The sequence below is a fragment of the Neltuma alba genome, unplaced genomic scaffold (genome assembly GCF_004799145.2).
Source record: "Neltuma alba isolate B1F8T4 unplaced genomic scaffold, ASM479914v2 tig00006149_pilon, whole genome shotgun sequence".
Taxonomy (NCBI): domain Eukaryota; kingdom Viridiplantae; phylum Streptophyta; class Magnoliopsida; order Fabales; family Fabaceae; genus Neltuma; species Neltuma alba.
The window spans coordinates 74,774-87,100 of record NW_021634367.1 but is presented as its reverse complement, the minus strand read 5'-3'; the positions used below and the strand labels follow the sequence as shown (position 1 = coordinate 87,100).

The window sequence follows — 12,327 nt, the reverse complement described above, 5'->3', positions numbered from 1 at the left end:
CCATACTGCCAATGGTTTCTGAGAGTAAGGTTGATCATGGAATGGCATAATAAGCTAGCTTTGATTTGTTTTGGGGGGGCCGGTGTTTCTATCCCTGATTGATTGCCTCATTGCCACATTATTCTCTTTCTCCGATGGTGCCATCTGTCCCTCGTTGTTGCTACTCTCTTGATACGCAAGTCATGGACGTATCAAACTGCTTCCTCACTTGTTCAAAATTCACAAGTGAAAGAAATCCAGTATGTTTTCAAATCTCTATAATTTACGAGCAAGTATACAGTTAGTTCGCCCTATTTGCCAAAGAATGCTAAAGTTCCTTATTAACCATGCAACATATCCATAGTACAGTACATACAATTTGAACTTTCACACATCAAGCAAAATTGCAATGTGAGAAATAAATGCATATCAATAAGCATTGCTTGACCAAATAAAAAAATGATGCTCCCAACAGAATCAGGAAATGTTTGCATTCTGCAATGATTGGCATGCCACTGCACCAGCAGATGTCCGCATTACATGCTCCCCAAGCATTGCTATACAAGAAGCATCTGTCTTAAGATGAGGCTGTACGGATTCCCAGGTCTTCTTTTTTTGAATCTGCAGGTAATCACAGTAGAATAGTAAATATGGCATCGAAACATGGGATTGAGATCACTGATTAATTACCTAGATATAACAGAGAAACAATGTACTATGTAGGAGATTTTATCACTTTTTCATTTCCTTCAGCTGAACTAGACATATTGTTGTCTATTGTACAAAATTTGATAAATGAATTGCGTTGCTTATAGCTTATACATAGTGTAGTTGCTATGAACTTTTTCTAATACGTTGAGAGCTTGTTGGAGTAGGAGAGATAAAAGTCAGATAACAGGTCACTCCAACAATATACTGTCATTTTCTTTGGAATTACTATGCTTATGCTAGTCAATTCCAAAATTCATTTAACGGAATTGGTCTCACTCATTTCTTTCTATGCCCTGTTGTTATTCAGGTTTCTAGATCTTCATTCCTGAACTCTAGAATGTGATTGAATTCTTCGTTGCAACATCAAAACCAATTCCAAATAGTTATAGATCTCATTTCACCAACACAACCCAGAAAGAGAGGCTCATCGAACAATAAAATTCAGTGATTCAATTGAAAAATCGCTCCACATTTAAGATGGCAAAGTATCATGTATAACAACAATTAGGAAGTACACATGAATATGTGAAAGAAAAGTCAACAGGTAATATCAGGATCTGAGAGGATAAAAAGAAAAGCAATCAGTGTCTGAGCTTAAAATTTTAACCATTATAAACACAAGCATAGTTTTTTCAACGATTGAGATAATTTTCAGAGCCCTACCGGGTTTAACAGAACGATAGTTTCCTTCATAACTAGCTGTAATTAAAGTTTCGGAGCTACTAGTGCCTTTCCTATTATGCAAAAGTGACAACTATTCTCATGTCTCAACAAAATTTTTCCATAACTGACAAGAACAAACTTATCCCGATATTTTTAGCAGTAAAAAAATCATTGTCCTAACTGACAAGAACAAACTTATCCCGATATTTTCAGCAGTAAAAAAATCATTGTCCTAAATTATAGAACTTATCCTCATTGGAAAAAGCTATCAGGTAATAAAGTAGAGCTATTACCTGATTGGGAGTCGCAGGAGCAGGTTGATTTTCCTTTTCATCTTCTGACCCAAACCATATTCTTTCCCCAGGGGTTGCTTCCTCAGGAGGAAAAAGAAGTTCAACATTCTCATGCTTGGCATCAGAAGCAGCCATGAGCATGCCGGAAGACTTGACACCACGCATGTTCCTTGGCTTCAAATTGGAAAGGACAATTACTTTTTTGCCCTGCATTTATGAATTATTTATTACGTTGAACAATGTCAGACTTCAAGTTCAATTCTGAAAAATTATCTTCGATTTGAAAACAGTTACTCCAGTCCAACAGAAAAAATCCGTCTAATCGATCAACTTATGCAATATTTGCAGAACATAAACCGTCTTGCTAACAGAATTCTCATTTCAAGGAGCAACAAAGGACAGGCCTTGAAAGTAAAGTATGGAAAATTACTGTTCTTCTCTAAACGCCCTTACCAAGTCCAAGAACACAAATTGACATGGAAGACCACCGCAAGATGCGTCTTGCAGTTTTTTCTGGTAAAGGCTCAGCAATCAAACCTTATAACAAGCTGACATCGAAAAATTACCTCAAGACGGTCAAGAGGAATGTATTTGACAAGGCCACTGCAGATGATTCTGGGCTCTGGCTCACCAATATCCACCTCTTCCACATAAAGAGAGTCAGCCTCCTCGTGTTTCCACGCCCTTAGAATTCTCCCAACCCTTATGTCAAGCAAGCCGGCGGCGTCCTTAACATTTATTTCATTGTTACCAGAAGCATCACCGGAAGTAGTTGCGACGGATTCCGCCACTGCTTCATCAGTAGAAGCGGTGCAAAAAGAAGAGAAGGGAGATGAGATTCTTCTTCTTTCTCGGGATGGTGATGAGGAGATGGAGAAAATGGGGAATTTGGATTGAGTAATGGGAGAAGAACGAGTTACCAAGGAAGAAAAGGAGCCATGAGCCCTAGCTCTCCACAAGGAAGAAAGCGAAACCATAGTAGTGCTGCCCTTTATAGCATTGGCAGCGATGGTGCTCGTCGCCATTGCCACCGCAGTCTAATCTTCTTCGATCTTTTACGGCTTTCTGGCTCTGCGTAATGATATGGGCCTGCCAGGATAAAAATTAATAATTAAAAAAACCCTCGTAGCAGAATAATAATAACAACAATAATAATAATAAACTAACAAAATATATTGCGAGCAGGTAAAAAAGAAAAACAAAATATATTGCGATATAAACACTCAAGAAAATAAGTATTTATTTTTAAGATTAAAATCAACTCAATAATTAAATCTTATATTAAAAGTAAGAGGAATACTAAATTTTGTATTCAATTTATGTTTTGGCATGATACTAAAATAATCTCTATTTTCTTAGGGGAAAAAGGGATTTGGCCCGCAAAAAACTATTTTTTCAATTTGATTTTAAATCTGAATGGCTAGTTATCCTAACATTATTTCCTGATCTTCAATTTGATTTGGATTTTCTCTCAAGATTTCAAAAAGATAATAAAGCTGCTTGATAGTTATCACCTCCAATTCTTAATATAAGAATAAGTACATGGTTGAATTTGTTCTTAAATATAAGACCTTAGTTTATTTTATTTTTTTTAATTTATCCAAACTAACCATATTGATTGTATATGTTAAGTGAGCTTGCCTTAAAGATAGTTCCAGTCCAAATGATTTAAAATGGTATTCTTTCAACCCAAAAAAAAAAAAATATTCATAAGAAAACCAATACATATTTTTAACAAATAACTAATTTAAATACTTTTTTTAATATCTTTAAATAGTTAATCTCACCTCAAGAGCATAAAAGAAATCTCTAATTCATTGGTTTGAAAAAGAGAATTTTCAGATTTGTGTTTGAAGAGAAGAATCAGATGACTGCCACATGATATCTATTTTGACCAGTTTTGAAACTTTTCCCTTTTACATGGAACCCTCTTATCTTACTTCCAAACGGGAGAATGTATCGCCTATTTTAACGCTGCATTTTGGCACTAACAATGATTGGTCTGATACATAAAAGGTTTATAATTCCACATATTGGCGTTTTAGATGACAGAACCTACGATTAACTTCTTAAAAAGTTTTAAATTTTAAGTGCTGAAATCAAAATTCATACAAACTATAATGACACAATTTTGTATTATTTTATTCCACGGCATACTATTTATTTTTATAATACATACAATCTGCACTTACCACTTAGATTATGTATAAATGAAAAGGGTTTTCAAAACCAAAAATTACTTATTTTTAAAACATTAAAACATCAGCATTATTATTAAAATCGTTAACATTTTATTTTATATTAGAATAGTACCTATGATTTTAAAAATTCAAGTATCGTCAAGACCATATGATCTTAGGCATAATGAGGCTTTTCCCATAACCATATGTCTTTCACCTTCAATAGTTTTAAGTATTACAAAGGTCACAACATTGTCTAAATGACGAACACCTGAATATTACATAAGAAGCGTAAAATATAAAATACAAGTACCACAGTTATTGTCTATGATGAGGCTTGATATTGCGGCCTTGGCTGATTTTTCTTTTATGCAAAAACACAAGAAATCTAATAATAACTACATCCCAAAAATCAAAGTAAGCATCACTCCAAGACCTATTCATTGATACTATGAAATAAGGTACCAAAAGCCCAGCTGCGAATCCCACACCAAGACTCAAGTAAAACCCCTGATCAATCAACCCATCATCATCACCATCAATTGTTTCCTTAGTACTTGCTCCATTATCAGAACCACCGGCAAGGTCATCATTATTACGTAGGCATTTCACGGGAAGGGGACAACCATAAAGACTAGGATTTCCAGCAAATGAAGATGCCTCAAAAGTTGTTGTTTGACCAGTGTAAGGAATGGGACCTGAAAGGTTGTTGTAAGACAAATTCAAGTAGCTCAAAAATGACAAGGAAGACAGGTTTTGAGGAATGGAGCCAGCAAGTTGATTGCTGGACAGATCAAGGGATGATAATTGATGCATATTTGATATGCTGTCAGGAATGCTGCCAGTAATGTGATTTCTTGACAAGTTCAAGTACATTAGACCAGATAGTTTTGTCATTTCATGGGGGATTCCTCCAGACAATTTGTTTCCAGAAAGGTCTATATTGGTGACAAGAGAAAGAGTCTTGGTGTACATCAATGATTGGCCTTTTGTATTCACAACCAACCTATCTTGATAGTCCTCAACCTGATAGGACACGAACTTATTGTACACATCTTGATATATCATATATTCTGAATTTTTGTCGTTTCTTTTCTCTTCAGTAATTGCTTTAAGATCACCAAAACTGGTTGGAATGCTACCACTCAAGTCATTCTCCCCAAGATCCAGGACTTGCAATGAACTTAGTTTTGAGAGCTCATGAGGTATTTCCCCAAAGAATGCATTGGACCTCAAGTTAAGAATTGCAAGATTTGAAAATCCATCTCCAATCCAAGAAGGAATTCCACCGGAAAGTTCATTGTTTCCAAGATCCAAGGTTTGCAAATATGATAAATTCATGAATGATGATGGCAACTTCCCCGAGAGTTGGTTGTCACTTAGGTGCAATAACGTCAGCTGTTGCAATTGACCTAAGGAATTTGGAATAACTCCTGACAACTTGTTCTCGCTAAGATCTAGTGCTTGTAAGATGGAACAATTTGCAAGGCTGGAAGGGATCCTTCCGATGAAGTTGTTGCTTGAAAGATCAATGGTCAATAGAGAATCACACATATCTCCAATGGACTCTGGTATTTGTCCAGAAATTTCATCATGAGAAAGAGATACGAAAGACAAGTTAGTCATGCTCGTCCAAAACCAATTTGGCATAGAATCATAAATGCTCGCATTTGAGAGGTCTAAATGTTTTATCTCTTTTTGTGATTGGAGCCAAGATGGAATGAAGGCCCCACAATGCATGAACTCATCATAAGTATTTCAACTTGGAAGGGGGGCATCCAATTAGAGCTGATGTTCACAATGAATGAATTGAAGGATAGGTCCAAGAATATCAGATTGGTCAGCTTTGAAAAATGAATTTCAGATATTATGCCTTCCAATTGATTAGAAGAAACATCCAACCCTGATAGGGTTGAAAGTTGTCCTAAACTTTCTGGAAGAGTCCCATTGAATTTATTCTTTCCAAGTTGTAAGATATTAAGATTTTTCATTGATCCGAAAGAAGTTGGAATAGGTCCTTCAAACAAATTATGGCTAAGATCAATTCCAATCATATTTTCTAGTTGACCTAACCAATATGGAATTTTACCGCCGAGTTGATTGTCCCTCAAAACCAAATATTGCAAATTATGTAGAGGTTTCTTAAAAGGGCAAGTTTGTGTTCCTTCAAGAATTTCAGGTAGATTTCCTGTCATATTATTCCTCGATGAAGAAAAACGATTCAAATTGCAAAGTTCTCTAATAGAACTTGGAATACTACCCTCAATAGCATTAGAATCAAGATAAAGTCTAGTGAGAGAAGTCATGTTTCCCAAAGATGAGGGGAGTTTTCCATGCACTTTGTTGTCTTTTAAATTAATAATTTGTATCTTTTCCCATCTTTTTCTAAAGAGTTGGGAGCAACTTGCTGTAAGATCATAAGTCCGACTTAAATCCAACCATAATAAATTTGGCATGTCACCTAGATCAAGTGGTATTCTTCCATACAGGCCACTTTCACTCATATCAATATGTTGCAGGCTACTTGTATTCACAAGCCAATTAGGTACCTTTGAATGGAAGTTATTAAAGCTAAGATCCATGACAGCAAGTGAACAAAAATTTAGAGACACAAGAGGTCGAATATAACTAGGTAAGTTACAACCAGATAGATGCAATTCAACTATAGAAGGCAGCTGATTCAATACATCAAACCAATCTTTCAACAACGAAAGGTCAACCCCATTCATCGCCAGATATTCTAAAGAGATAAGACCATTTATCCATTGAAAATTGTCAACATGTAATTCAAGAAACCCAAGATCAAGAACTTGCAAGTGAGACAGGTTTCCTAAATGTCGAGGAATGGTGCTAGTAAACCCGGCATGTGACAAATTCAAATATTGCAAATTCTCCAAAGATCCAAAAAATTCAGGTATTGGTACTCCATTGAATGTGTTAAAACTCAAGTCTAAATGCCTTAGTAACTTAAGATTCATCAGAGATGATCTTATTTCACCACTCAGGCTCCGGAATACATACCCTTCATGTGAAGAATTAGAATTGGGACCCCAGTATGGGTTGTGGAGATCAACTGCAACAACTGTCCCTGTGTTGTTGTCACACTGTATTCCATGCCATTCACAACAGTTGCTACTCCTCCATGAAGATAACACATTGCCATGATCTTGAAGCCCAGTTTTGAAGTCCATTAGAGCTTCTCGATCAGAGGCCAAGCAATTAATCAAGTGGCCACCATTACTGCTCCCAACAGAAACTAAGATTAACAAGCAGACAAGGTGTAATAATAACTCAATCACTGGTAGTTTTGCCATTGATATATATCTCTCTCTCTAGCAAACTTTGGTTGTAGGCAAAAGCTGTACATCTCAGCAGCATGTACACACACACATATATGTGTGTATATTTCTCCGTTTCCGCGTAAGGGGGTAAATCTGTCTTTCATTCTTTGTTAAGTGGTCTTTGTTAAGTGGTCCCCAACTGAACTTTCATTAAGACATGGGTACGAGAAAATGCAGTAACGTAATAAAATCAACTACCACATAGCTACAACGTCATGACATTAGTCTTATAATTGAGCTTTCATTCCGTGTGCCCCCACTTTCACGCGTAAAGTATATGTTTTTTCTTTCTTTTCTATTTTTTCTCGAAGAAAGTTCAAAACGGAGCATTCATATGGAGAAGAAAATGAGCGGGCGTCATTGAAAAATGTTAAAGAACAATGTAGTTGGACGAGTTAGTTGATTGGAACAATTTGCCTCATCAAATTGAATAGAGATCTTCGACAATTAACAAATAATACTTCTAGTTAATTTGATTTTAAATATAAAACCTCAATTCATGCTATCTCTTATTTTTATGTATTTTTTTTTAAGATAGTTCTCCTAATAATAGTAGTTCTAGCCAATACATTTAATTATTAAGCATATTTTAGGAAAGACAATAACTATATATTACAAATAACTAATTTAATTTATTTTTTTAATGTATTTAAATTATTCATAGTACTATTTAATACAGCTTTAATATGGTCCACCCTGGACAGTCACCTTACCAAGCAAGTCAATGAACCCTCATCTTCTTGAAATGGAAATTTAACACGCGTTATGGGACTATTGTGTTTACCGCGAGTGAATTCTGTCACACCTCTGACTTTTTTAGTGATATTAAAACCCAAACAGAGAAAAGCTTCGATTTCAAGCAGTCGGAATTTACGTTCTATTCGGCATCTGAGAAATGGAATTCGTCTTTTTGCACAGGCCATTGATTCTGCAATTTACACAATCGAATTTTCTTCAGTTCACCAGCTTGGAAATTATTTTTAAGGGACGCCCAATCGGCGCTTATAACCAGCCCAAATCAGCAATTCAAAATTAACTTTCACATTAAGCAATAAATAAATCGATCGTCATGTTGCTTATCCTCGATTCATTGTATATATTGCAGAAAATGCATAAAACATGCGCATTTTTGTAGCCGTTTTCTCAGTAGTGGTTGAAGCAGAGCTGCAAGCCATAGATAAAGCTTCCGCCATGGATCTAAGGAAGAAGACGAAGCTTGATGGAGGACATCGTTGGAGCTCGCAATCCAACAATATTCATTTTGTTTGTAGAGGAAGAAGCACCCAGATCGATCGGGACAAAGCTTGGAAGAAGACAACCGTTTTTCTATCAATTTGGACCGTTTTTCTATCAATTTGGACCCAAGTCCAAGTCCCATTTTCAGGTTGTTTTAGTGAGGCTACTGTGGGTTGAGTTCCAGTTCCAGATTGCCCCTCCTTCAAGCAAACGACAGCGTTTTGGAAGAGATCGGGAGAAGCAGGTCAATCTTGCTTCTTGAGACGTTACTGGAAGTATTACCATGCGATGTTAAAAGAAGGGGGAAAAAAGAAAAAAGAAAAATAACTAACTACCAATAAGTGAAAACTATTCTTATGTCTCAACAAAATTTGCCCATAACTGACAAGAATAAACTTATCCCGATATTTTTAGCAGTAAAAAAATCATTGTCCTAACTGACAAGAACAAACTTATCCCGATATTTTCAGCAGTAAAAAAAATCATTGTCCTAAATTATAGAACTTATCCGCATCGGAATAAAATGTCACGTAATAAAAGTAGAGCTATTACCGGATTAGGAGTCGCAGGAGCAGGTTGGTTTTCCTTTTCATCTTCTGATCCAAACCATATTCTTTCCCCAGGGGCTGCTTTCTCAGGAGGAAAAAGAAGTTCAACATTCTCATGCTTGGCATCAGAAGCAGCCATGAGCATGCCGGAAGACTTGACACCACGCATGTTCCTTGGCTTCAAATTGGAAAGCACAATTACGTTTTTGCCCTGCATATATGAATTATTTATCACGTTGAACAATGTCAGACTTCAAGTTCAATTCCCATTTTCGATTTAAAAACAGTCACTCCAGTCCAGCAGAAAGAATCTGTCTAAGCCATCAACTCATGCATTATTTGCAGAACATAAACCGTCTTGCTAACAGGATTCTCATTTCAAGGAGCAACAAAGGACAGGCCTTGAAAGTAAAGTACGGAAAATAACTGTTCTTCTCTAAACGCCCTTGCTAAGTCCAAGAAGACAAATTGACATGGAAGACCAGTGCAAGATGCATCTTGCAGTTTTTTCTTTATAATTATTATTAAAACTTCAAAATCACTGTGCAAGATATATCTTGCTAACTGTTCTTTAATTATTGTGTGTGCGCGAGCGCGTGTGTGTTCCGATCCATGTGGTGTAAGAATGTCAAACAGAGAATCCCATTTTTCTAAGGTAGAGAAATTAGGAAGACAGCTGCCAAAGACATTGAGTACGAATCAAATTATCAATTTTAAACAACAATTTTCTCATTTATCAAAATATGAATGCTACTAGTAAAGGCTACTAGTAAACAACAATTTTCAAAGCTACTAGTAAAGGCTCAGCAATCAAGCCTTATAACAAGCTGACATCGAAAAATTACCTCAAGATGGTCAAGAGGAATGTATTTGACAAGGCCACTGCAAATGACTCTGGGCTCTGGCTCACCAATATCCACATCTTCCACATAAAGAGAGTCAGCCTCCTCGTGTTTCCACCCCCGAGAATTCTCCCAACCCTTGTGTCAAGCAAGCCGGCGGCATCCTTAACATTTATTCCATTTTTACAAGAAGCATCACCGGAAGTGTTTGCGACGGATTCCGCCACTGCTTCATCAGTAGAAGCGGTGCAAAAAGAAGAGAAGGGAGATGAGATTCTTCTTCTTTATCGGGATGGTGATGAGGAGATGGAGAAAATGGGGAATTTGGATTGAGCAGTGAGAGAGGAGGGAGTTACTAAAGAAGAAGAAAAGCCATGAGCCCTAGCTCTCCACAAGGGAGAAAGCGATAGCAAAGTAGTGCTGCCCTTTGTAGCATTTGCAGCGACGGTGCTCGTCGCCATTGCCACCGTAGTCTAATCTTCTTAGATCTTTTAAGGCTTTCCGGCTCTGCGGAATGATATGGGCCTGCAAGGATAAAAATTAGAAATTAAAAATAACAATAATAATAATAAACCAACAAAATATATTGCGGTATAAATGCCCAAAAAAATGAATGCTTATTTTTAAGATCAAAATTAACTTAATAATTAGGTCTTATATTAAGAGTGGGATAAGTACTAAATTTTGTATTCAATTTATGTTTTGGTATGATATTAAAATAATCTCTATTTTCTTAGGAAAAAAAGGGATTTGGCCCTCAAAAAATTATTTTTTGAATTTTATTTTAAATGTGAATGGCAAGTTATCAACACTATTTCCTGATCTTCAATTTATTTGGATTTTCTCTTAAAATTTCAAAGAGATAATAAAGCTTCTTGATAGTTACCACTTTCAATCCTTAATATAAGAATAAGTAGATGATTGAATTTGTTCTTAAGTATAAGACTTTAATCTATTTTTTTTACCCAAACTAACCATATTGATTGTATAAGTTAAGTGAGTTTGCATTAAGCTGTGTTTGGCTCGATGGAGGGGAGGGGAGGGGAGGGATTTTAATCAAGGAAAGGGAAGGGGAGGGTAGCTACAAAGGGGAGGGGAGGGAGGAGGAAGGGAGGGGAGGGATTTTAATAATCTCCTGTTTGGATTGATTGGAGGGGAGGGGAGGGAGCAATTTTAATAATACCTTATTTTGTTCTAATAAAAAATTGACTATTTTAACCTCATAAAATTTAAATGAATTTTCTCACTTTTTATTTTGTTAAGATATAACTATATATATAATATAATTCACCAATTTTGATTTACAAGACATAGTCACACACTTATAGAATATCAAGATAAAAAGTCACGAGTGATAGATTTCAATCAGAAAAAAGACCTTGAAGGTGAAAGAAAATACCAACAACCTCTTGGAATTAGAAGAAGAGAAAAAAAAAGTTCTAATTTTGGAGACAATTATCTTAATAACCTCTTGTTAGATGCCCAAAAAAACTCTCTTATGTAGAAATATTTACGACTGATTAGAGGTTAACAAATCAAAAAGGTATATAAGGAATTAAAATATTATCTCTCATCTCCCCTCCAAAAAACTCCACTTTTGGAGGGGAGGCTAGAAGAGAAGAGGAGGGGAGAAGAATCCCTCCCTTCTTTAAAAAACATCTTAACCAAACGAGGGGAGGGGAGGGGCTCCCCTCCCCTCCTAAAAAATTACACCAGCCAAACAAGGGGAGGGGAGCAACTCTCCTCCCCTCCTCTCCAAAAATCCCGTACCAAACATAGCGTAAGGTAGTTCCAGTCCAAATGATTTAAAATGGTATTTCTCTAGTCCTAAATAAGAGACTCATTTTATAGTATAATTTACACTATAAAATATTTAGGACCGAAGGAGTATTTATAAGGAAACCAACACATATCTTTCATAAATAAGTAATTTAACTACTTCATTAATCTACCTAAATTAGATAAATCTGATCCTTAATATAAGACCTACTTAATTAATTTGAATATATTAAAAAAACTATTTAAATTAGTTATTTGTTAAAAATATGTATTAGTTTTCATAAAGTACCTCCTTAAATAATTTGGATTAAACTACCCCTGCATGCATACTACCTTAACATATACAATCAGTTAGTTTGGATAAATAAAAAAAAGACAAAATTAATTAAGATCTTATATTTTAGACTAAATTTTACCCATCACTAATTTTCGACCGGTATTACATAAGATGCACTGAAGTTGGGGAAAAACCTCCCATATTTGTAACAAGACCTGATCTTGCTACCATATTTGGCTCTTCTTGTATGGTGCTTACATCAATATAAAAAGGATAAAATAAAATTTCATTTTTTAAAAATAAATTACTTTCTATGCCCAATGTAGAACACCTTTTCTACGTAAGTTATTCACTACAACTGATTTAGAAGGCGCATCAGAGATATACAATTATTCAATTTTCCGTTCATTCTTGTATTTGTCGTTCTCTTCAAAGGCCCAACAGTGCCTTCATCTTGGTCTTGGTGTTTGAAGAAACC

General features: G+C 35.7%; 3 protein-coding genes and 1 pseudogene across 3 annotated transcripts; all 4 read right to left on the bottom strand.

Annotated features, from left to right (window-relative positions):
* Positions 1–293: 293 nt before the first annotated feature.
* On the bottom strand, positions 294–2,642 carry LOC114749733 (aminoacyl tRNA synthase complex-interacting multifunctional protein 1-like). The gene is made up of 3 exons (XM_028938276.1): positions 2,213–2,642; positions 1,647–1,853; positions 294–600 (listed from the first exon to the last, which is right to left on the bottom strand). Exons 1-3 carry the CDS (start codon positions 2,621–2,623, stop codon positions 457–459), a joined length of 762 nt encoding a protein of 253 aa, XP_028794109.1. The 5' UTR covers positions 2,624–2,642; the 3' UTR covers positions 294–456.
* Positions 2,643–4,144: 1,502 nt separating this feature from the next.
* On the bottom strand, positions 4,145–5,452 carry LOC114749744 (receptor-like protein EIX2). The gene has a single exon (XM_028938285.1). It carries the CDS (start codon positions 5,450–5,452, stop codon positions 4,145–4,147), a length of 1,308 nt encoding a protein of 435 aa, XP_028794118.1.
* A 62-nt stretch (positions 5,453–5,514) lies between these two features.
* On the bottom strand, positions 5,515–7,140 carry LOC114749743 (receptor-like protein EIX1). Its single transcript, XM_028938284.1, has one exon. The coding sequence runs from the start codon at positions 7,138–7,140 to the stop codon at positions 5,515–5,517; it is 1,626 nt and encodes a 541-aa protein (XP_028794117.1).
* Positions 7,141–8,044: 904 nt separating this feature from the next.
* Positions 8,045–10,254, bottom strand: LOC114749742 (tyrosine--tRNA ligase, cytoplasmic-like; annotated as a pseudogene).
* Between the last annotated feature and the right edge of the window lie 2,073 nt (positions 10,255–12,327).

Excerpts from the sequence above, each read along its gene's own strand:
- LOC114749744 (XM_028938285.1), bottom strand. The coding sequence starts at position 5,452 with ATGACTAACTTGTCTTTCGTATCTCTTTCTCATGATGAAATTTCTGGA.
- LOC114749733 (XM_028938276.1), bottom strand. The coding sequence starts at position 2,623 with ATGGTTTCGCTTTCTTCCTTGTGGAGAGCTAGGGCTCATGGCTCCTTT. Across the intron at positions 1,854-2,212 it reads TTCCTCTTGACCGTCTTGAG|GGCAAAAAAGTAATTGTCCT; the intron begins GTAATTTTTCGA and ends TCATAAATGCAG. Across the intron at positions 601-1,646 it reads CTCCTGCGACTCCCAATCAG|ATTCAAAAAAAGAAGACCTG; the intron begins GTAATAGCTCTA and ends GATTACCTGCAG.
- LOC114749743 (XM_028938284.1), bottom strand. The coding sequence starts at position 7,140 with ATGGCAAAACTACCAGTGATTGAGTTATTATTACACCTTGTCTGCTTG.